The following is a 22,364-nucleotide window of genomic DNA, read 5'->3' as shown; positions in this document are numbered from 1 at the left end:
GACAGTCTTCATGGTGGAGAGTGTATAGGGTCTGAAACTCAGTTCAGTATCAAATTAAATGCTGAAATTGTGAACAGTCTAGATCAACCTGAGAAAATAACCAAGGAGTGGGTTGGGGTTAGTCATGAGCGTACGGTGTTTGTGACTGGACTGAAGACGATGGCTTTTGTCTTTCCAGTGTTTATCTGGAGGGAAATGCAAGACTGGATATTGAACAAGCTGTCTTAACACAGAGGCAGTGGAAAGGTCAAAAGAGGCACCAAAGACATAGAGATAAGTGCCATCAATGTTTGTATGGACTTCATGTCTGTGGATGATGTCGAACAGGGGCAGCATCTAGATGAAGAGCAGTGAGCCAAGGACAGATCTTCATTGGACTCAGAAAGTATGCTGGGGGCCGGGGATAAGAAGAGAAGACATAGCTGGAGATGTTCTGGGTATGATCAGATAGGTGATTGTGGAACCAAGCAAGGGAAATGCCACTGAGCTAGAAGAATGGAGGAAACTTGGAAGAGAATGGTGTGGTCAACCATATCAAAGGTTGTAGAGGTCGAGGAGCAGGAAGAGCAATAATGTACCACTATTACAAAGGATGTCACTTGTGACTTTGATTAGGTTCTGTTTGGTGCTGTGGCAGGGACAAAATCCTGATTACAGAGATTCAAACAGGCAATTGCAGGAAACACCGTCACATATTTAGGAGGTGACTATGCTTTCAAGAACTTTGAAGAGTGCAATCACTTCTGTCACTAGTGTGGTAAAGTCTTCCCTTTCATTTATGTTCATTAATGCTAGGCTTGACCTGGAGTAGAATGCTTACTTTTTAATTTGATTGTGCCCATCTGTTCATTAATGACTGTAATAAGGCAGTGACTGCACTTCAAAAGTACTTAATTGACTCTAAGGTGCTTTGGGATGCCCTGAGGTCATGAAAGACACTATATAAATGTAAGTCTTTTTTTCAAGTCTGTCTTTTTAACAAGCACAAATAATGTTTTTTTGTCATGTTTTCCGGATTTCTTTTTTATCTCATGCCTACATTTTTGCTAAAACCAGTGGAGAGAAAAATATAGCCCAAAGAATGAGAGAATTGAAGAAGCTGAATCCAGGAGAGAGAGACATTTCCTCTTTCAGCACTTTCCTCTCAGATCTCTCTCACTTCTGTCAGCTCAACTCTCTCTCTTGCCCCTCTCCCGCCATACATCTCTCTTATTCTGCTCTCTCTTACTGTGTACCCTCGTACAATCATGGAAATTACAACACAGAAGGAGATTATACAGCCAATCACAGGTGCAAGTGCTCGCTCTTCCATTGGAGTTGTCCACGCTCATCTTATTTTCCTGTAGTTTCCCACAGCCTTTTATATTCTTTCTTATAGAACTTGTTCTCTTAGTTTTCTCAGCTAATTCTCTGAGGAGTGTATCATATCAGAATTCTACAATGTTTGAAATCGCTGTTTAACATTTTTTTAAAACCTAAATTGATAAAATCTTCCCTTTTCAGAAAAACAGTCTGGCTGTCAACATCTCCTGCTGAACCTCTCACACACTGGTACCAGGTGCGCTGCCTCCTACAGACCCCACTGTTTGCTAAAGAAGGTGAAACATTCTCAGGGAAAGTCTTACTAGTGGCCAATAAACGGTGAGAATCAAAATGCACTGACTCTTAAATGACCCAATAAAATCATTTTCCTATTTGGTATGCATATATTATAAGCTGAGCAGAAAAAAGTTTTGTAAAAATGGGCATGTTAACCAGAAAAACAGCAGGCAAGGTGCGATGCAATCACTTTAAATGTTTGGAGACAGAAAAATGGGCAGTTGGCAAATGAAAATTGGGATGGGCAGGAGAGTGGGGAGCAGGTGGGGTGGGTTTGGTGGGGGTGGTGGAATCAACTTGGCTGGTCCATTGATGCCCAGGCCTGTCTGATGCAATTTTCAGGCAGGCCTGTAAATGGGCAAGCATCCCGCCTGCCTGTAACTGGCTGCTTGACTATGCAAATCGGGTTCCTATGTTGTGGGATTTTCAGATACCAATGCTCAGGGCTTGTGACATGCATGCTCCACCCATTGGTTCTGGTCAGTGAGGAACCTACCAGTACTCCTTGAAGAGACTGCTGAAGTCCGCTCACAAAATTGCCCAGAAAATGTCTTAGTCTTGCTACTTCATGCCTCATTGAAACAGTCTGGGCCACTACCAGGCTTTCTAAGGCCCACCTTTAGGATCGCCTCCTCATCCCACAGGTTCCAAATATCAACCAGCTCAGTATGGGATCTGGCCAATCTCCCGCCCTACCAGAATGGGTGAGCTATCGCGGGGCACCCTGTTGCTGCCCACAACTCTCTGGTGGCTTGCAAATGAGGCCCGACCCTCAAAACAGGTTCCGCCTTCAGACCAGCAAAAATGGGTGGTTGGTGCAGCTGCTGTGCCTACTTTGTGCCCATTTCAGGTAGAAGTGAAAGATCGCAGTCTGGGTTATTTAAAAAGGCATAAATATGGGACAATGCAGAGGCACCGTGTTTTAGAACACCAACCCACAATGACAGTGTGGGAGGATGTCTCACTGCAGAGGAAAAGGACAACCAGCAGGGTATATATTTTTATATTTATAAAGAATACAATAACTTTTTAAAAGTTCGATCCAAATTACTGTCAGGGGCAACAGACCCACTTTTCTGATTTTTTATTTACTAAACTTGGAGATTAATAGCAGCTGTCAGGTGCCATGAGTCACTGTAAAGCTACTGCATCATCTTGGGAAAGCAAAATCAGAGTTACTGGTACAAGGTAAACCAACCTACCCCTCTCTTGATTATATTTCTCCCTCACATGGTGAGGGTAGTAGGGTCATTTGAGACCTCAGGGAGTGGTCATCCTTGCCCTCTTGAGAGTCGCCCCAGGCCCCGGTAAGGATCCCATGCTCAGGGCTAGGAGCCATGGCTAACAGCGAAACCAGTGAATTTTCGGGAGTGATGATGGAAGAGCTAGAACCTCAAGTGACAACGGCTGCTTACAGGTGGAGGATCCTTTGAGAAGAGGACTTGTGTTTTCTTTAAAGCACCACATGAAGAAGGCAACAGGAAACCATCTTTTTCCCTTGTCATATTGCTCATTTCTCATTGAAGTTAAAAAATGTGAGGCTCTTACAAGCAACTGAAGAGGAAAGTGCAGGACCATGAGGCATGGAGAAATGAACAGATGACTTGCCCTTGGGAAAATCACCACTACTACTCGAATGGTGCAGTCACTAAGGGCTGTGTTTTTCATCATTTGCTAATTGTAGCAATAAGATTTGAGTATATAATGGTGTTTCCTACTTTATACTAATTTCTACATTTGCCGGTGTCTGATCTGAAAATAATTTGATCCTGTAACGCGCTCTTTTATGATCTGTCCTGTTCCAGGAGGGGAAGCTTGTGTGACACAAGATTATTTAGAGGGAGGAATGTCAGTTCAAAAAGGAACATGTGACTCCCCATTTGAAATTACTTGATCTGTCACACCAAGAATCATGGCAACCATAAAAGATTGACTAAGTTGCTTTTAATGAAGCTCAGAACACAAGAAAAATTAAAACATATGTCTTTATTTTGAAACCCCTTTAAAACAGGTATTGCACACATAACTAAGAAGATGCATCTGTGTCCCATCCACCCATTGAAGCACAGTTCTAAAGAGTGTGCAGAAACAGAAGGACCTCGAAATTCATGTGCATTGATCTGTGAAGGTGGCAGGACATATTGAGAGAGTGGTTAGCAAAACGTATGGGATCTTGGGCTTCATAAATAGAGGCATAGAGTACAAAAGCAGGGAAGTTATGCTGAACATTTATAAAGCTCTGGTTAGCCCCAACCAGAGTATTGCCTCCAGTTCTGTTCATCACACTTTAGGAATAATGTAAGGGTCCTTGAGAGGGTGCAGAGGAGATTTACCAGAATGGTTCCAGGGATGAGGGTTTTAGTTACAAGGTTAGAGGAATGCAGACTGGTTTCAATCTCATTTTGAAGAGCTGGAACCTGTCATAGCCGCTAAGCGCATTGCACTGTTGAACTACAAGAAAGCTCCCAGCGAGTTAACATCCATAGCACTTAAAGCAGCTAGAAGCACTGCACAAAGAACAGCCAGGCGCTGCGCAAATGACTACTGGCAACACCTATGCAGTCATATTCAGCTGGCCTCAGACACCGGAAACATCAGAGGAATGTATGATGGCATTAAGAGAGCTTTTGGGCCAACCATTAAGAAGATCGTCCCCTCAAATCTAAATCAGGGGACACAATCACTGACCAACGCAAGCAAATGGACCGCTGGGTTGAGCACTACCTAGAACTGTACTCCAGGGAGAATGTTGTCACTGAGACTGCCCTCAATGCAGCCCAGCTTCTACCAGTCATGGATGAGCTGGACGTACAGCCAACAAAATCGGAACTCAGTGATGCCATTGATTCTCTAGCCAGCAGAAAAGCCCCTGGGAAGGACAGCATTACCCCTGAAATAATCAAGAGTACCAAGCCTGCTATACTTTCAGCACTCCATGAACTGCTTTGCCTGTGCTGGGACGAGGGAGCAGTACCTCAGGACATGCGCGATGCCAATATCATCACCCTCTATAAAAACAAAGGTGACCGCGGTGACTGCAACAACTACCATGGAATCTCCCTGCTCAGCATAGTGGGGAAAGTCTTTGCTCGAGTCGCTTTAAACAGGCTCCAGAAGCTGGCCGAGCGCGTCTACCCTGAGGCACAGTGTGGCTTTCGTGCAGAGAGATCGACCGTTGACATGCTGTTCTCTCTTCGTCAGATACAGGAGAAATGCCGCGAACAACAGATGCCCCTCTACATTGCTTTCATTGATCTCAACAAAGCCTTTGACCTCGTCAGCAGACGTGGTCTCTTCAGACTACTAGAAAAGATTGGATGTCCACCAAAGCTATTAAGTATCATCACCTCATTCCATGACGATATGAAAGGCACAATTCAGCATAGCGGCACCTCATCAGAGCCCTTTCCTATCCTGAGTGGCGTGAAACAGGGCTGTGTTGTCGCACCCACACTGTTTGGGATTTTCTTCTCACTGCTGCTCTCACATGTGTTCAAGTCTTCAGAAGAAGGAATTTTCCTCCACACAAGATCAGGGGGCAGGTTGTTCAACCTTGCCCGTCTAAGAGCGAAGACCAAAGTACAGAAAGTCCTCATCAGGGAATTCCTCTTTTCTGACGATGCTGCTTTAACATCTCACACTGAAGAGTGTCTGCAGAGTCTCATAGACAGATTTGCAGCTGCCTGCAACGAATTTGGCCTAACCATCAGCCTCAAGAAAACGAACATCATGGGACAGGACGTCAGAAATGCTCCATCCATCAACATCGGCGACCATGCTCTGGAAGTGGTGCAAGAGTTCACCTACCTAGGCTCTACTATCACCAGTAACCTGTCTCTAGATGCAGAAATCAACAAGCGCATGGGAAAGGCTTCCACTGCTATGTCCAGACTGGCCAAGAGAGTGTGGGAAAATGGCGCACTGACACGGAACACAAAAGTCCAAGTGTATCAAGCCTGTGTCCTCAGTACCTTGCTCTATGGCAGCGAGGCCTGGACAACGTATGTCAGCCAAGAACGACGTCTCAATTCATTCCATCTTAGCTGCCTCCGGAGAAGACTTGGCATCAGGTGGCAGGACCGTATCTCCAACACAGAAGTCCTCGAGGCTGCCAACATCCCCAGCTTATACACACTACTGAGTCAGCGGCGCTTGAGATGGCTTGGCCGTGTGAGCTGCATGGAAGATGGCGGGATCCCCAAAGACACATTGTACAGCGAGCTCGCCACTGCTATCAGACCCACCGGCCGTCCATGTCTCCGCTTTAAAGACATCTGCAAACGCGACATGAAGTCCTGTGACATTGACCACAAGTCGTGGGAGTCAGTTGCCAGCGTTCGCCATAGCTGGCGGGCAGCCATAAAGGTGGGGCTAAAGTGTGGCGAGTCAAAGAGACTTCGCAGTTGGCAGGAAAAAAGACAGAAGCGCAAGGGGAGAGCCAACTGTGTAACAGCCCCGACAAACAAATTTTTCTGCAGCACCTGTGGAAGAGTCTGTCACTCTAGAATTGGCCTTTGTAGCCACTCCAGGCGCTGCTCCACAAACCACTGACCACCTCCAGGCGCTTACCCATTGTCTCTCGAGACAAGGAGGCCAAAGAAGAAGAGGTTGGAAAAGCTGGGATGTTCACCTTGGAGCAAAGGCGATCGAGGGGAGATTTGATAGAAGTGTACAAGATTATGACAGGCTTAGATAAGGTAGGCAAGGAAAAACTGTTCCCATTAACTGATGGTACAAGGACTAGGAGACACAGATTGACGGTTTTGGGCAAGAAATGCAGGGGGAATGTGTGAAAGAACCTTTTTACACAGTGAGTGGTAATGAGCTGGAACTCGCTACCCACCAAGGTGGTGGAAGTGAAAACAAACAATGATTTCAAAAGTAAATTGGATGGGAGTTTGAAGGAATTAAACTTGCAGGGCTACGGGGATCAAGCCGGGGAGTGGGACTGACTGGATTGCTCCGTGGAGAGCCGGCATAGACTCGATGGGCCAAATGGCCTTTCTTTGCTGTAAATGACTCTATGAAACAGATATCAGAATGGCAGGAATTCCATCAGCATTTCAGAATTGTATCTTTTTTTTAAAACTAGCTGAATATCAACCAATCTGTCAAAGAATTACCATTGGGAGGGGGAAATGGGAGGAAATAGCATTGTCGTATGAAACCTTAACAGTGCATTGTAGTATTTCCCAGAGTCTCAGCCAAAATAGCAGTTCGGAAGCAATTTGTCCACCATTTTCCCAGCTGTAATAAAACCTTGTGCCCTGAATCTTCAACCAAAGATAAGTAGGTTTGCTTACTTGTGTTTTCTTCTGCCTTCATACCACAGACAAAGTTATGATATTCACATTATGGCTATGGTGGACCAAACAGGCATCAAGTCTGGAAATCTGCTAGACTTAAAGAATCCTTTCTTCAGGTAAGCCTTTCAATTCCATTTCCTAAAATACTACAGTTCATAATTACATTATTCCTTAGAATAATGTGACAGTAGTATGATATTACTGGTTTGTAGAATGTTTTAAACATAGAGGCCGGAATTTTACGCCACCCCAGCGAGCCGGATGGTGGCGGGGGGCTGACGTAAAATTGAGCAGGAGGCCTTCCCGACCTGCTCCCACCTCCGCCCCACTTTACGTGGGCTGGGGGGCAGGGGCCAAGAAACGGGCTGCCCACCCCAAGCCAATCAAGGCCCTTAAGTGGCCACTTAAGGGCCTTCAACCGCTTCCACGGGGCAAGTAGGCATCCTGGAGACTTGAAAGGCTGCCCAGTGAAAGCTGGCAGCCTCTCAGCACCCTGGGGGTGGGCCCTGACAAATGGGCACAGGGTACCTGATTGAGGGCCACCCCCACTTCCCCAACCACCCCCAGACCCGAGACGCCCCCGCTTCCCCCAAACGACCACTCTTGCCTCACTGGGGCGCGACCGATTTCCCCTGCGAGGCACCCCTAACTTATCTGCAGTCCTGGCTCCATGTCCTCAGCTGTGCTACAGTCCCAGTAGTGGCCACCGCTCCCGGTGGCGCTGCTGGGACTATGAGCTGCTGGCCCAATGATTGACTGGCAGCTCAGTGAGGCGGGACTTCCTCCCTCAAGCGGGTAGAAGTCCCGCCTGGGGCCATTTAAAGCCCGGGACCCGTAACATGCAGGACAGATCTCCGGGCTGGGCGGAAGCAGGTTCGCCACCGACTTTTACTTCTGCCCAATGTAAAATCCAGCCCAGAGTATCAGGTGGATGTACACAATAATTCAGTGGGATGTAATACTGCTACATAATAGGGGTCAACGGTTATGAATTTTTGGATTCCAAGTTAGCAGCGTGAATTGGCCCAGTCTGCACTCAAACATACAAAAATATTAATCATTACCCATTTCCTTACTCCCCCTGCATGAGTTCTGGATTTAGTTGCCCTCAGATTTTCTTTGCCTTCTTCCTTTTGGATGAGATGTTAAACCAAGGCACCACCTGCCTGCTTAGGTGGATGTAGAAGATGTAAAAGATCCCATGGTACTATTTCGAAGAGCAGGGGAGTTATCCCCAGTATCCTGGCCAATATTTATCCCTCAATCAACATTACAAAAAAACAGATTGTCTGGTCATGATCACATTGCTGTTTTTGGGAGCTTGCTGTGAGTAAATTGGCTGTCGTGTTTCTTACATTTCAACAGTGACTACACTTGAGATGTACTTCATTGGCTGCAAAGTGCTTGGTCGTATGAAAGGCGCTATATAAATGCAAGACTCTTTCGTCCGTTCTTTCTTTCTTTCTCACATCCATCATTCACTGTTGAAGTTTTTAGGCAAGATTTTGGGTATGCACCCTGACATCAGGGTCAAATGGGGGGGAGTCACAACCCCACACTATGTAGGAAATAGTCATCCGAGAGTGATTTTCCCCAAATTGACAATTAGTGACCAGAGGGCGGTCTCACTGTTCAACTAAGGACGATGAGCAGGCTTTCAAAGCTAGAGCACCAATAAGAGGCCCTGCAGCTCGGAAGGAGCAGCAGCCTGCAGTACAGTTAAGAGAGAAAGTAGGCAACTCCATCCGGAGGCACCTTCTCTGCAAATTTTTAAACTTTTAAATTAAAAAATGCCATCAGCAGCTGGGCCATCTCTCCACAGGGCGGTCTGCAACCAGGCAGGTGGGGAGGGTCTGCTGTCAGAATGCTGCCTCCAGGCAGCTGGCTTAGTCCTCAGGGGGGCCCACGGGCCGACTGGAAAATTCTCGTCGGCTTCTGCTAATGGGCTGGTAGCCCTTCCGCCGCCGATCCCATCCCCAGGAAAATGGCCCAGAGGATGGTGCCAGCAAACCGGCATGCCAACCAGTGGCTTGAATTTTCACACCTGCCTGCATCTGTACTGGGGGCGAAAATTCAGCCCTTTGTATCCCCTCAGCATTTACTAGTACAATGCACTGTGGATCCAACTGCCACTGAAACAAAAGCAATGTGAATAAATTAAGTGTTGCACTCCCCATTTGAATGACTTTAGACCTTCAAAGTAATAGAATAGTTGGATTTTTCAAAAAGGTTGAATATTTTTTATTTCTTCCTATCTTGACTCTATTTTTTCTCTCCTAGTCCAGTCTCTTCCCACCTACACCCGTGACTCTTCTGACGCATTACGTCTTTTCGACAGTTTTCAGTTTCCTGATCCTAACCGCCTCCTCTTCACTATGGACGTCCAATCTCTCTACATCTCCATCCCCCACGGGGATGGTTTGAGGGCTCTCCATTTCTTCCTTGAACAGAGGTCCAACCAGTTCCCATCCACCACCACCCTCCTCCGCCTGGCTGAACTTGTTCTCGATTTGAACAACTTCTCCTTCAACTCTATTCACTTCCTCCAAATAAAAGGTGTTGCTATGGGTACCCAAATGGGTCCCAGTTATGCCTGTCTTTTTGTGGGATATGTTGAACATTCCTTGTTCCAGTCCTACTCAGGTCCCTTCCCCTAACTCTTTTTCTGGTACATTGATGACTGTATCGGTGCCGCTTCCTGCTCTCGCCCCAAACTGGAAAACTTATTCAATTTTGCTTCCAATTTCCACTCTTCTCTCACCTTCACATGGTCCATCGATATTTCTCTTCCCTTCCCCAATTTCTCTGTCTCCATCTCTGGGGATAAGCTGTCCACTAATATTCATTATAAGCTCACCAACTCCCACAGCTACCTCGACTACACTTTTTCACACCCTGCCTCCTGTAAGGACTCCATTCCATTCTCCCAGTTTCTCTGTCTCCAATGCATCTGTTCTGATGATGCTACCTTCCATAACAGCGCTTCTGATATGTCTTCCTTTTTCCTCAACCGAGGATTCCCCCTCACTATGGTTAACAGGGCTCTCAACATTTGTGCTTATGACAGATGACAGGTAGAAAATACTATTGAGAACCAGGCTGAATATAGAAGGTCCAGAGGGGAAGTGAAAAAGTAAATTAGAGAAGCAAAGAAAGAGCATGAAAAGAGACTGGCAGCTAGCATTAAAAGAAATCCCAAAGTTTTCTATAGGCATACAAATAGTAAAAGGGCGGTAAAAGGAGGAGTGGGGCCGATTAGGGACCAGAAAGGTGATTTACACATGGAGGCAGAGGGCATAGCTGAAGTATTAAATGAATACTTTACATCTGTCTTTACCAGGGAAGAAGATGCAACCCAGGTAATGGTGAAAGAGGAGGTAAGTTAGACACTAGAGGAGTTTAAAATTGATAAAGAGGAAGTAGTACATAGGCTGTCTGTACTTAAAGTGGATAAAACACCAGGACCAGCTGAGATGTATCCAAGGATACTGAGGGAAGTGAGGGTGGAAATCACAGAGGCACTGGCCATAATTTTTCAGTCTTCCTTAGACGGGGGTGGTGCCAGAGAACTGGAGAATTGCAAACGTTACACCCTTGTTCAAAAAAGGGTGTAAAGATAAGCCCAGCAAAGACAGGCTCGTCAGTTTAACTTCGGTGGTGGGAAAACATCTAGAAAAAATAATTTGGGTCAAAATCAATGGTCATATGGACAAATGAGTTAATTAAGGAAAGCCAGCATGGATTTCTTAAGGGAAAATCATGTTTAACTAACTTACTGGAGTTTTTTGAGGAGATAACAGAGAGGGTTGATGAGGGAAATGCTGTTGAAGTAGTGTATGTGGACTTTCAAAAGGCATTTGATACAGTGCCACACAACAGACTTGTGAGCAAACGTGTAGCTCATGGAATAAAAGGGACAGCAGCAACATAGATAGGAAATTGGCTGAGTGACAGGAAACAAAGAGGTTAATGGATGTTTTTCAGGCTGGAGGAGGGTTTATAGTGGAGTTCCCCAGGGGGATCAGTGTTGGGACCCTTGCTTTTCCTGATATATATTAATGACCTAGACCTTGGTGTACAGGGCACAGTTTCAAAATTTACAGATGATGTGAAACTTGGAAGCATTGTGAACTGTGAGGAGGATAGTGTAGAACTTCAAAAGGAGATAGACAAGTTGGTGGAATGGGCAGACAGGTGGCAGATGAAGTTTAATGCAGCAAAATGTGAAGTAATTAATTTTGGTAGAAAGAACACTGAGAAACAATGTTAAATAAAGGCTACAATTCTAAAGGGGGTGCAGGAGCAGAGGGGCCTAGATGTATATGTGCATAAATCATTGAAGGTGGCAGGACAGGTTGAGAGAGCGGTTAATAAAGCATACAGTTTCCTGGGCTTTATTAATAGGGGCATCGTGTACAAGAGCAAGGAGGTTATGTTGAACTTGTATAAGCCACTAGTTTGGCCTCAGCTGGAGTATTGCGTCCGGTTCTGGGCACCACACTTTAGGAAAGATGTGAGGGCATTGGAGAGAGTACAGAAATGATTCATGAGAATAGTTCCAGCGATGAGGAATTTCAGTTATGAAGCTAGATTGGAGAAGTTAGGACTGTTTACCTTGGAGAAGCGAAGGCTGAGAGGTGATTTGATAGAGGTATTCAAAATCATGAGGTGTTTGGAGAGAGTAGATAGAGAGAAACTGTTCCCACTCATGAAAGGATTGAGAACGAGAGGGCACAGATTTAAAGTATTTGGTCAGAGAAGCAAAAGTGACATGAGGAAAGACTTTTACACGCAGTGAGTGGTTAAGGTCTGGAATGCGCTGCCTGAGGTGGAGGCAGGTTCAACTGAAGCATTCAAAAGGGAATTAGACAGTTATATGAAAAGGAAGAATGTGCAAGGTTGTGGGGAAAAGGCGGAGGAATGGAACTGAGGGAATTGCTCTTTCAGAGAGCCAGTGTGGACACGGGACACGTTGGGCCGAATGGCCTCCTTCTGTACTGTGACTATTCTGTGATTCTGTGAACTGTGTCCAACGCATTCCCCAGACTTCTGCCCTCACCCCTTCCCCTCCCTCCCAGAACCGCGACAGGGTTTCCCTTATCCTCACTTTCCACCCCACCAGCCTTCACATCCAGAGGATCATCCTCCGCCAAAGCCGCCACCTCCAGCATGATGCCACCACCAAACACATCTTCCCCTCTCCTCTCCAAGGGATCGTTCCCTCCATTACCCCCAACAATTTGTCCCTTCCCACGACACCTTCCCGTGCAATTGCAGGACGTGTAATACCTGCCCTTTTACCTTCTCTGCTCTCACAATCCAGGGCCCAAAACACTCCTTCCAGGTGAAGCAGCGATTTACTTGTGCTACTTTCAATTTAGTATATATACTGTATTCGCTGCTCACAATGAGGAGAGCAAACGCAGATTGGGTGACCGCTTTGTGGAACAGCTCCGCTCAGTCCACAAGCATGGCCCTGATCTTCTGTTTGCTTGCCATTTCAACACTCCCCCCTGCTCCCATGCCAACATTTCTGTCCTTGGCCTGCTGCAGTGTTCCAGTGAACCTCAATGCAAGCTTGAGCAATAGCACCTCATCTTCTGATTAGGCATTTTACAGACTTCTGGACTCAACATTTAGTTCAACCATTTCAGAACATGACTGCCTTTATTTTATTTTGTTTTATTTTATTTTATTTTATTTTTTAACCATGGACCTGTTTTTATCATGTTTTTCGGGTTTTTGCTTTTGGACAGAGCTGTTCATTATTTTGTCATTCTCTGGACTAATGCTTTGTCTTTTAATACTACTGTTTGCACTCTCTTTGCCTTTGTTCTGTGACATCTTTGTCATTTAACCTCTCCTGCCCTCTTCCCTACCACACACCTTCCCTTTTGTTCTTCTTCTCCCCTCCTCCTTTTCACTTGCTCAAAGCCTATTATATTTCCAACCTTTGACAGTTCTGATGAATGGTCACAGACCTGAAACATTAACTCTGTTTCTCTCTCCACAGATGCTGCCAGACCTGCTGAGTATTTCCAGCACTTACTTTTTTATTTCAAACTTCCAGCATCCACAGTATTTTGCTTTTATTTTACTGAATATTTTAGAAAATTTGGAAACTGCTGATAGAAAACACAAATGCAGAGCTTATATTACCTTATTAATGTAGACTTAAAAATTAAAACATTTGTTTGTGATTGCATTATACAAGAATAGCAAAAATTAGTGAGGAAATATATAAACCACATGACGTGGGCAGGGTGTGGACAGTTACCCAGATTAAAGTTCTGTGTGAATGCACATAGCATAAGAAATAAAACATGTGAGTTAGAAGCACAAAATCAGCTGATGATGAAGCCATTGCAGAGACACATCTACATCTTGAACTTGGGAGCTAAATATTCCAATCTATAGGATCTTTAGAAAGGATGGGGTTATTGGGAAAGGAGAATGAGTAGCAGTGTTGGGCTCTGGCCAGTGATGTTCCCCAGGGATCGGTACTGGGGCCACAACTTTTCATCAAATATATTAATGACTTGGATGAAGGAATAGAGAATTATATATCCAAGATCGCAGGTGATAGTAAGTTAGGAGACACAGTAAGTTGTGTGAAAGCAGCAGGAGGTTGCAAAGGGACATAGATTAACCAAATGAGTGGGCAAAACGATGGCAGAAGACATTCAATTGTGGGGGAGGATGACGTCATCTACTTTAGATGCACCAAGAATAACCCGGAATACTTTCTTAATAGTTTCATATGAGGAGCTGAGGGGGAGTGAAGGGATTTAGGTGTCCATTTACACTAATCATTAAAAGCAAGATCACTGCTTCAAGAAGTAATCAGAAAGGCTAATGGAATATTGGCCTTTATCTCAAGGAGGTTGCAACTCAAAGTGAGGAAATGCGTAGAGACTTGACCAGACCCTATCTGGAGTACTATGTTCAGTTTTGCGAATCAAATCACAAGCAAGGTATATTGGCCTTGGGAGGGATACAGTGTAGATTCACCAGTCCGACACTGGGGTTAAATGGTTACACTATGATGACAGAATGCATAAACTTGGATTGCATCCCCTTGAGCTTAGAATGTTGAGGGGTGATCTAATTGAGTTGTTCAAGAAGAAAAAGAAATTCAGTGGGGTAAATACAGAGAAATTATTTTCACTGCTGTGGAATCCAGAACGAGGTATAATCTTAAAATTGGAACTAGGCCATTTATGAGTGAAATTAGAAAAGATTTTTTCATACATAGGGTTGTAGAAATCTGGCACTTGCTGCTGCAAAAAGCTGTAGTTGCTGAGTTAATTGAAATTTTGAAGACTGAGTGATAGATTTTTGTTAGGAAAATATTAAGGGCTATGAATCAAAGGCGGGTAAAGAGAATTGAAGTACAGATCAGCCATGATCTAACTGAATGGCGGAACAGGTGGGATATTTTTATATATAATTATTGAATGTTTAATAATTCTGTACATTTATCTATCAAGATCGTTGGAAAAGAGTATCAATAGTAGTGCATTATGCGGTTCCTTTCTTCCTCCATGGCTCTTTCTGTAAAACATAAACAAAAAATGCTGGAAACATTCAGTAGGTCAAACAACATTTGCCGGGAGAGAACATACCAGTTAACGTTTTGGCGTCGTCAGCTTCAAATCTCAATTGGACCGTGTAGAGAAACTGGCCAGATGAGAGCTTCGTCTGCGTGAGAGACAGCAAGTCATTATGTACAGTTGTTGCATGCCTCTTAGTATTTTTTAGAATGGCATTGGCAGAGACTTCCAAACAGATCAGCTGTGTCGCTTTATTTTGATGAGTCCAACAACCCTCCGAGTGCTCTATGCTTCTCCAATTCTGGCCTCTTGCGCATCCCTGATTTCCTCTGTCCCACCATTGTTGACTGTGCCTTCAGCTGTCTAGGCTACAAGCTCTGGAATTCCCTCCCTAAACCTCCCTGCCATCTCTCCACCTTTAAGATGTTCCTTCACACTGTTACGACCAGGTGAGAAAGGTGTCTAGGGGTCGCTCTCAGCCTTCACCTGGTCTTACCGTAACAGAGTTTTATTTTTAAACACACTGTTTTTAGCTCCCCCTTGGTGAATCCTTGTTCACCGCTTTTCAATTATAAGACAATGAGACCAGCACAAACAGGTTTTCTTAGGTTTAAAGAAGAAAAGTTGAAATTTATTAAACTTGAACTTAAACTCTAATTCAGTTGATACCTACAGATACATGACGCACCCACGCTAGTATGCGTATGTGATTCACACATGCAAATAGAGTCAGAAAAGAGCAGAAGAAAAATAAAGTGGAAAAGTTGAGGCAATATCTGAAGAGTTTTCGTTACAGTTCTTCGAGCTCACTGCAGAGTCCTTGATTGTAGGTAGATCTTGCTTTTCTTTGGAGCCCAGTATTCTTCTTAAACTTGTTTGCTGTAGGAGACTTTTCTCTCTTGGGGTTCATATGTCTTCTGTGGATTCAGAGGCTTATGAGAAAGAGGTGGGAGCAGACAGAACGGATCTTCTCAGTCCAGGAGCAAACAGTCTTTCTCAGTTCAAACTCTCTGGGGCTAGTTCAGAAGACCCTGGAACAGACAGTTAGTCATGTGACCAGCTGGTCTAACCAGTCCTGGATTGTATCACCTTAGCAGTCTCTGGAATGCTCCTCTTACACACAATACCTGGTGATCAAGGTCTATTGTGGGTTGAACGTTTCAGGGAATGGTCCTTTGTCCTTCCAAGCACTATCTGTTAATATGCAGATGTCTTTTCTAGCCACGGCTGATCTGATTAACAAGTCATTTCCTTGCTGCAGCAACAGTTTAAAATCAATGTTCATGACAGAGAGGGAGTGCAACAAAGGTTCACCAGGATGGCGGGACTCTCCTATGAAGAGAGATTGGGGAAACTGGGCCTGTATTCTCTAGAGGTTTGAAGAATAAGAGGTGATCTAATTGAAACCGACAAAATACTTAAAGGGATAGACAGGGTAGATGTAGCTAAGATGTTTCCCTTGGTTGGGGAAACTAGAACCAGGGGACACAATTTCAAAATAAGGGAGAAGCCACTTAGGACAGAGATGAGGAGAAACTTCTTTACTCAGTGGGTTGTGAATCTTTGCAATTCTCTACTCCAGAGGGCTGTGGAAGCTCAGTCATTGAGTACGTTTAAAGAAGAGATTGACAGATTTCTAAATACAAATGACTTAAGGGTATATGAGGAAAGTGTGGGAAAAAGGCACTGAAGTGGAAGATCAGCCATGATTGTATTGAATGGCGGGGCAGGCTTGATGGGCTGAATGGCCTACTCCTGCGTTCCTCTGAGATTAATAAACTAGCAAAAAAAGCAAAGGGGAAAACAGTTGAACTGCCTATCGAACAGCTGTGTACACATACAAGCGAAGTACTGAAAGAGAAAAAAACAGAACACTGTCAAGCACCTGTTGCACTTCGTCAAAGCAGCTAACCTGAAAAAAAAAATCTTAAAGGGGGAATAGTGCAGAGTTAATAGAACAAGTTTTAAAACAGGCTTTAAGCTGCAAATAGAAAACACAGAGATGAACAAAGTTACATACAGAGCTGAGAGTAAAAGAACAGAAGGATGGATATTAAATTTCCCAGAATGATCTGGAAGGCCATTGATATCCTATCCGAGTTCAAACTTTTTAAACAAAGAATGCAGTTATGCTTCATAGACCAAGCGGTTGCAGAACCAGAGAAGCAGTCTGTGAAAATACTGATAGCAGTTGGAAATGAGGGGTTATACAGAATCAATACCTCTGGCTTATCTGAAGAGGACCAGAAAGATCCCGCAAAGATATGGAAAGTGCTAGAAGATGAGCTTCAGGTAAGAGTAAATTTTAGAATTCATCATCTGGAATTGATATCCTGCAGCAACAGCCACAGGAATCAATCGATCAATTCGTCAGTAGATGCTGTAATAAGGTCAACAGATGTGATTTTCCAGAAACTGAGCTGTCAGAGCGAATACTGGAGCTGGTGATTGTCTCAACACCTACTGAAGCATTTCAAAAAGACCTCTTGGGGGAAAAAGAAAGGTTACCACATTAATGCGCTGCTGGAAGCTGGCAGGAAATACAAAGCCATTGCAGTTGGACAACAGCTGCTGCAAGCATTAGGGGCAGCCGACAGTATCGGCACAGTAACCAGGTCACAAAAAGCAAGCAAGCTGTGTGGTAAGTGTGGTTTGTCCACTCGCCGCAAAGTTGCCCTGCATTCCAAGATCTGTGCAAGGCGTGCGGTGCAAAAGGACACTGGGCCCACCTATGCAAGACATCCGGCTCCAAAGACGCAGCCAGAAGTCACAATAGGACACAAACAAACAGAAGACAGGCGCAGTAACATGGCAATAGCAGCGAGGAGAGCGCCATTGACCTGCGTAAATGCAAGCCAATACACGAATTCCACAGTGAAATAGACCTGGGACAAGAGTCAGAGTGGAGCGATTCGCAGCCAAAAGACGAGCAGGTGTTTCACATTGTGAACCTGACACATTGTGTTGATGAAGTCAAACAACTGGAAGCTTTTGCTACTATTAATATTATGTACCCAAAGAAAGTTGACAAACATACATTCAGGACTAAGATTGACACGGTAGCAAGTGCAAATATCCTACCAGTCTGAATCCTGAAGGATATGTACCGGGGCCATTGGAAATTAATGATACAACTGACAACTGCAAAGTTAACTACATACAATAGATCACCCATCCCTTGCAGTGCCACACTAACAATGCAATGCAGCACTGGCAATTCGGCATGGAAACCGCAAATATTTTACCTGGTAGAAACGAGTGGACCAACAGTGGCAGGACTACCAGCATGACAGGACCGCAACATCGTAACTATCCACGCGATCACCAAGGTACCCATTACAGCTGAAGAGAGCAAGCGTACCTGCATTGAGTTAGTCCAGGACTTACAACAAATGTACCCAGACAAGTTTGGCGCCATGGGAGATTTCAAAGGCGATGCCGTACTGCAACTCAGGAGGATGCATTCCATGGGCTGGATTTTAAAGCCCTTCTGCCGGTGGGAACGGTGGTGGGGGGCAATGAAGATCGGTGCGGCGGAGGCCCTGTACTGATCTCAGCGGCGGCAGCGAGGCCTCGTTGTGGCGACCCACTGCTCGGCAACGGGATCTGCATTAAAATATGTAAATGCCTACTTACCATTCATCCCGGAGCGATTCTGCCATCACGTTTTAATCTTCATTCTTGCCGCCAGCAATGCCGCACCTTCGAATCCTTGTTCTGGGAAACGTAGCACGACACCGGTGGGGAGGGGGGAGGAGGTTTTTTTCTCTGTGTGGGCGTGGGGGAGCAGGGTGACAGCAGGGGTGGGGGGGGTGATGGGAAGGGGTAAAGCACAAAGGTGCTGAACTTTGCGGGGAGGAAAGGTCAAATTCTCAATTTTGGAAATCTGGGTGGGAAAAGGGGAGGAATGTTTGGAAATGCCATGGGGGTGGGGTGAGAAAGTGCGTGGAAAGGTCATTTAATTTTGTTTTGCGAAACTTTAACTTACCTGGCCCTTTAAATTTTAAATGTCCATTGAGGGCTGTAAGCCCATTAAAAATGGCGCCTGCGGATTGGCACCAGATGTCATGGCCATGCAAATGAGCTGCTGCATTTGAAATCACGGTGGCTCCGTGACGTGATGCTCCTGCGCACGGCCCGCATTTTTTTACATCCGCCGCTACTTCGCCAACAGAGTCTTAAAATGCAGCCCCATGTGTCCAGCCTCCTGATTTCTGAGATTGAGTCACAGTTCTTCCAGGATATCAGTGGTTCTGTCTGGAGAGTATCAGCCCCTTCTCAGAGATGTCACACCAAAGGAATGAAGATCCAAATTCAGAAGGTGAAAGTTATTTGTCAATAGGCAGTGTCTTTTCACACTCCAGCGAAACTGCTACCCAGGATAACCCTGCCAGTCACACAGGGTCAGGTCCCACTTTCAGTTCCGGCGGCGCACCTTCTTACCTCTTGAGAAAATCCAGCCTACTGTTATTGTTGAGGGAACCCTGTGCACCAAACATTAACCAATAAAGTATCTTGCGAAATTATAGAATTTCTCTTTCAGGTATGTTAAAGAAGGAAAATAAACATTTTTCAATTTGAAAGTGTTGTTCAGCATTCAAACAAGCTTTGAAAATTTGACTTATCTTTATATGTTAAATGTTTCAGTTAGTTGGTTGGCATCCTTCCATCTACGAAAGATGATGGACATGCAGCAAACAATATATTTAGGTGGGGTGTCTTCTGTTGGTGCACCTTTGCTCATGGCTCTGAAGGCCAACTTGAGAGGCAGGTTCTGCCACAAGTGCTGCACGTGAAGCTGCCAAGTGATGAGTTGTTGTTTTGAGTCATCAATTTCTCTGATTTAAACATTAGAGTTCTTTATTCTCTCATTTTTGCTTTCTGTTTGTTCATCAGTTTTTACGAATGAATCCCCTGTGAAAAATCCCTCTCTAAACTGACACCAGCATATCTACCGAACAAGACACTCAGGTGATTCGTTGGAGCAGGACTGCAGTGCAACAATATCTGGGTGGAACCAGAATTTTTTGCTGATGCCTCTAAGTTGCAGTATCTCCTTTTCTGGAACATTTTATGAGCCTGCATTAATGAATAAAATAACCATACACTGTGTGAATTGATGCGTAAGGTATCAGATATAGTCTGAGATCTTGAATCAGACAAAGGCAGCCAACCAAAGCATCAGTTGTCAGCTGCAAGGCAACAGAAATAATGTGATAATCATATAGATAGTCATAATTTTATACATGTGCATGTATCTGTGCACATAGTCAAATGTTTTTATATGTAGTAGGTAAATCCAAGCAAAATATTGTATAGAGTTATATCAAACTGGACAGTGATGTGACTTTTGTATTGCAACTTTAATAATAATGGATAAATCACGAGAAAATGTTTTATGTCTTGCCTAGAGGAAAAGATTTTAGAATCAAAACATGGCTTATTTATGTCTTGGCATTTTATGTAATATATTAAACATATGTAGCCACATTGTAGTGGAAAATATAAGTGCTGTATAGCCTACTGTGTGATTGCCTTTAAGAGTGATGTCCCCTTAAGATCTTAGTATGCTAATGAGCTATGTGCCAGGATGTAGTCGTGTGACTACGTGTCAGTGTCACTCTGTAACTGTAACACCAAGAGGCAACTATATGTCGCATCAGACAACATAAAAAGCTTCTCGTTACAATGACAACATAGAATTATTAACTTTTTTAATGAAATTTTACACTCACTAGATTGGGGGATGTCAGTACAAGGTGATGTAACATATTTTGTCATCCAACGCTAAGCACTCATTCCTGGGTTGGATACAGTACAACCAAATGTAGAGCAGAACACCCTGCCCCAACAATGAGCCATAGCCTGAAGGTCAGAATATTGCTCGCTACTGCACCAGCTAGGAATTGTACTTTCCAAACCAGCCATTTTTGCTTTATTTCTAAGCAAGACTGCCAGTTTAGTTCTAACTTCTGCCAGGTTATGGATGGTTTTATAATGGCACTCGACTTGCATGGGACAGCCATGAGAGGTGAAAGGCAAATGTGTAACCACCTCCCCGCTCGGGCCGTCGGTACAGAATTATTGCTGTTGTTTATTATTATTTGAAAGAGGTTTTATTTAGTTATTATTTGCAAAAGTTGTCCAAATGTTACCAGTTCGCCCACTTCAAAAGGAAACCAAAGCAGTTGGTCGACTTTATATTTATTTTTCTAAGACTATTGTAAAAGGGATACAATGGCTTCAAACCAGTAACTTGAAGTCAGTATTGAAGAAAGAGGTTTTGAGAACATTAGACAAGTGTTTTGTTTAATTTTCCAGGGATGCCTAGAGACCATACTTCATAACATTTTTGCAAATTCACACTGTCAATGCATCTCCAGGCCATGAGATAGCTGCAGGGTCCCTTTCCCATAAGGCTCCACGCTAACTGCCAGCTCTGATGCTGCATCGAATTACACACACCCAGTTATGAACTGTAAGGGAATTGAAGACTTTGCTATGTTTTCCTTCCAAAGGATTGTACCCTTCTGTTTTCTGTCGAAAACACAGTTTTGCTTCAGAATCTGAGTTTACCAGAATTCTCAACATTTTTAAAGAAGACCAGGCTCTGAAACCTATTGCATATCTGGAACTTGTGTGTGACTCCAAATGTAGAATTAAACAGAGATATTTCCTGATACATGTAAACAAAAATTGTTAGCGCTGAAGATTAAACTTCTGCTTGTATTAAGACACATTTCTTGTATTTAGAGAATGGAGGATTCGTAGTTCTAACACTAATAGCAGTTAGCATGGATGAGTGCAGTCGGAATTGGCCAAGTCAATACCATTGTTTTTGTAACAAACCTCTATTGGTTACAGGCTAGGAACCTACTGCTCACTGATCAACATCAGGTGATATCAGTAGCATAACGCCTCATTTGAACTTAATGATATGTGAAAAAGCTACCTCATACCAATGGCTTTTTGCTTGTATCATCTATTGTAAGAAAATAAACTGCAGCATTGTGTTATGTTTTGTTGTGTCTTTCAGTCTGTATTCATCTGACATTTGCTAGTATTTTTGTCTAACATTTGGTATTTTTTTCTAATTACTGAAGTGTTGGTATCTGGACAAGTCTAGGGTTTAGATTGTACACCATATCATATTTTTGCCATTGTATACAGTTTCACATTTAGAGGCGGTCTCATTAAACCTTTTACATACAATCCCAAATCAAAATTTGCATTTTCCACGGGTGGAAAAATACCCTTCCGAGCCACTTTTCAGCCAATCTAACCTCTCTTTTTCAAACATGCTCCCATCTTCAAAATGGACAGTGGGAGCCAGGAGAAAGAAGAAACAAGTAAAATGTTCGGAAGGTTTTTTTTTATAAAGGGAAAAAAGTTTGGATAAGATAGACTAGGGGTGATAACGCAGTAAAGAAAGGAAATGTGAAGTTAATAAAAATTAGGACTGATAGTAAAAGGGGAAATGGGTGATTTTTCTTTAAGCTAAAATTATGTTTTAAATGTATATTTTAGTTCTTTCAGGTTAATATGCCAGTAATGCTCCTCCAGCTGTTTGAGTAGCATTATTACAGTGACGCCAGTGTTATCTTCAGATTCAGATCTGAAATAAAACAAAACTGGTCAGTTCTTTTAGGGCAGTTGGAATTTCTCTGGAACTGTCAGAAATATAATGGTTTATGTTTATAGCTTTTATAATCTGTAATCTCTGCTTGAACATATTTTGGTTTAAAATTCTACTTTATCAATTTGACATCTTCCTGATATTTTCGGCACTGCCATTTTTGAACCAGAGTTTGGAAATTACTGTGTGAATTTTCATACAAGTTCCCTCCTTTGCTATTTTAAGGGCCATCTTAATCCATTTATTTTAAGTGGATTAACACCTATGTTA

General features: G+C 43.7%; 1 protein-coding gene across 1 annotated transcript in view; it reads left to right on the top strand.

The window, feature by feature from the left end:
* The window catches only part of LOC137369264 (histone-arginine methyltransferase CARM1-like), a 110,946-nt gene extending 89,472 nt beyond the window's left edge, over positions 1–21,474 (top strand). Inside the window, exons 11-13 of the mRNA XM_068030213.1 lie at positions 1,504–1,641; positions 6,932–7,021; positions 19,355–21,474. Of these exons, the coding sequence (XP_067886314.1) occupies positions 1,504–1,641; positions 6,932–7,021; positions 19,355–19,367 (241 nt within the window). The 3' untranslated portion in view covers positions 19,368–21,474. The remainder of the gene's footprint in view (positions 1–1,503; positions 1,642–6,931; positions 7,022–19,354) is intronic.
* Positions 21,475–22,364: the final 890 nt, after the last annotated feature.

Source organism: Heterodontus francisci, chromosome 4 (assembly GCF_036365525.1).
Source record: "Heterodontus francisci isolate sHetFra1 chromosome 4, sHetFra1.hap1, whole genome shotgun sequence".
NCBI lineage: Eukaryota > Metazoa > Chordata > Chondrichthyes > Heterodontiformes > Heterodontidae > Heterodontus > Heterodontus francisci.
This window is presented reverse-complemented; position numbering and strand designations above follow the sequence as displayed.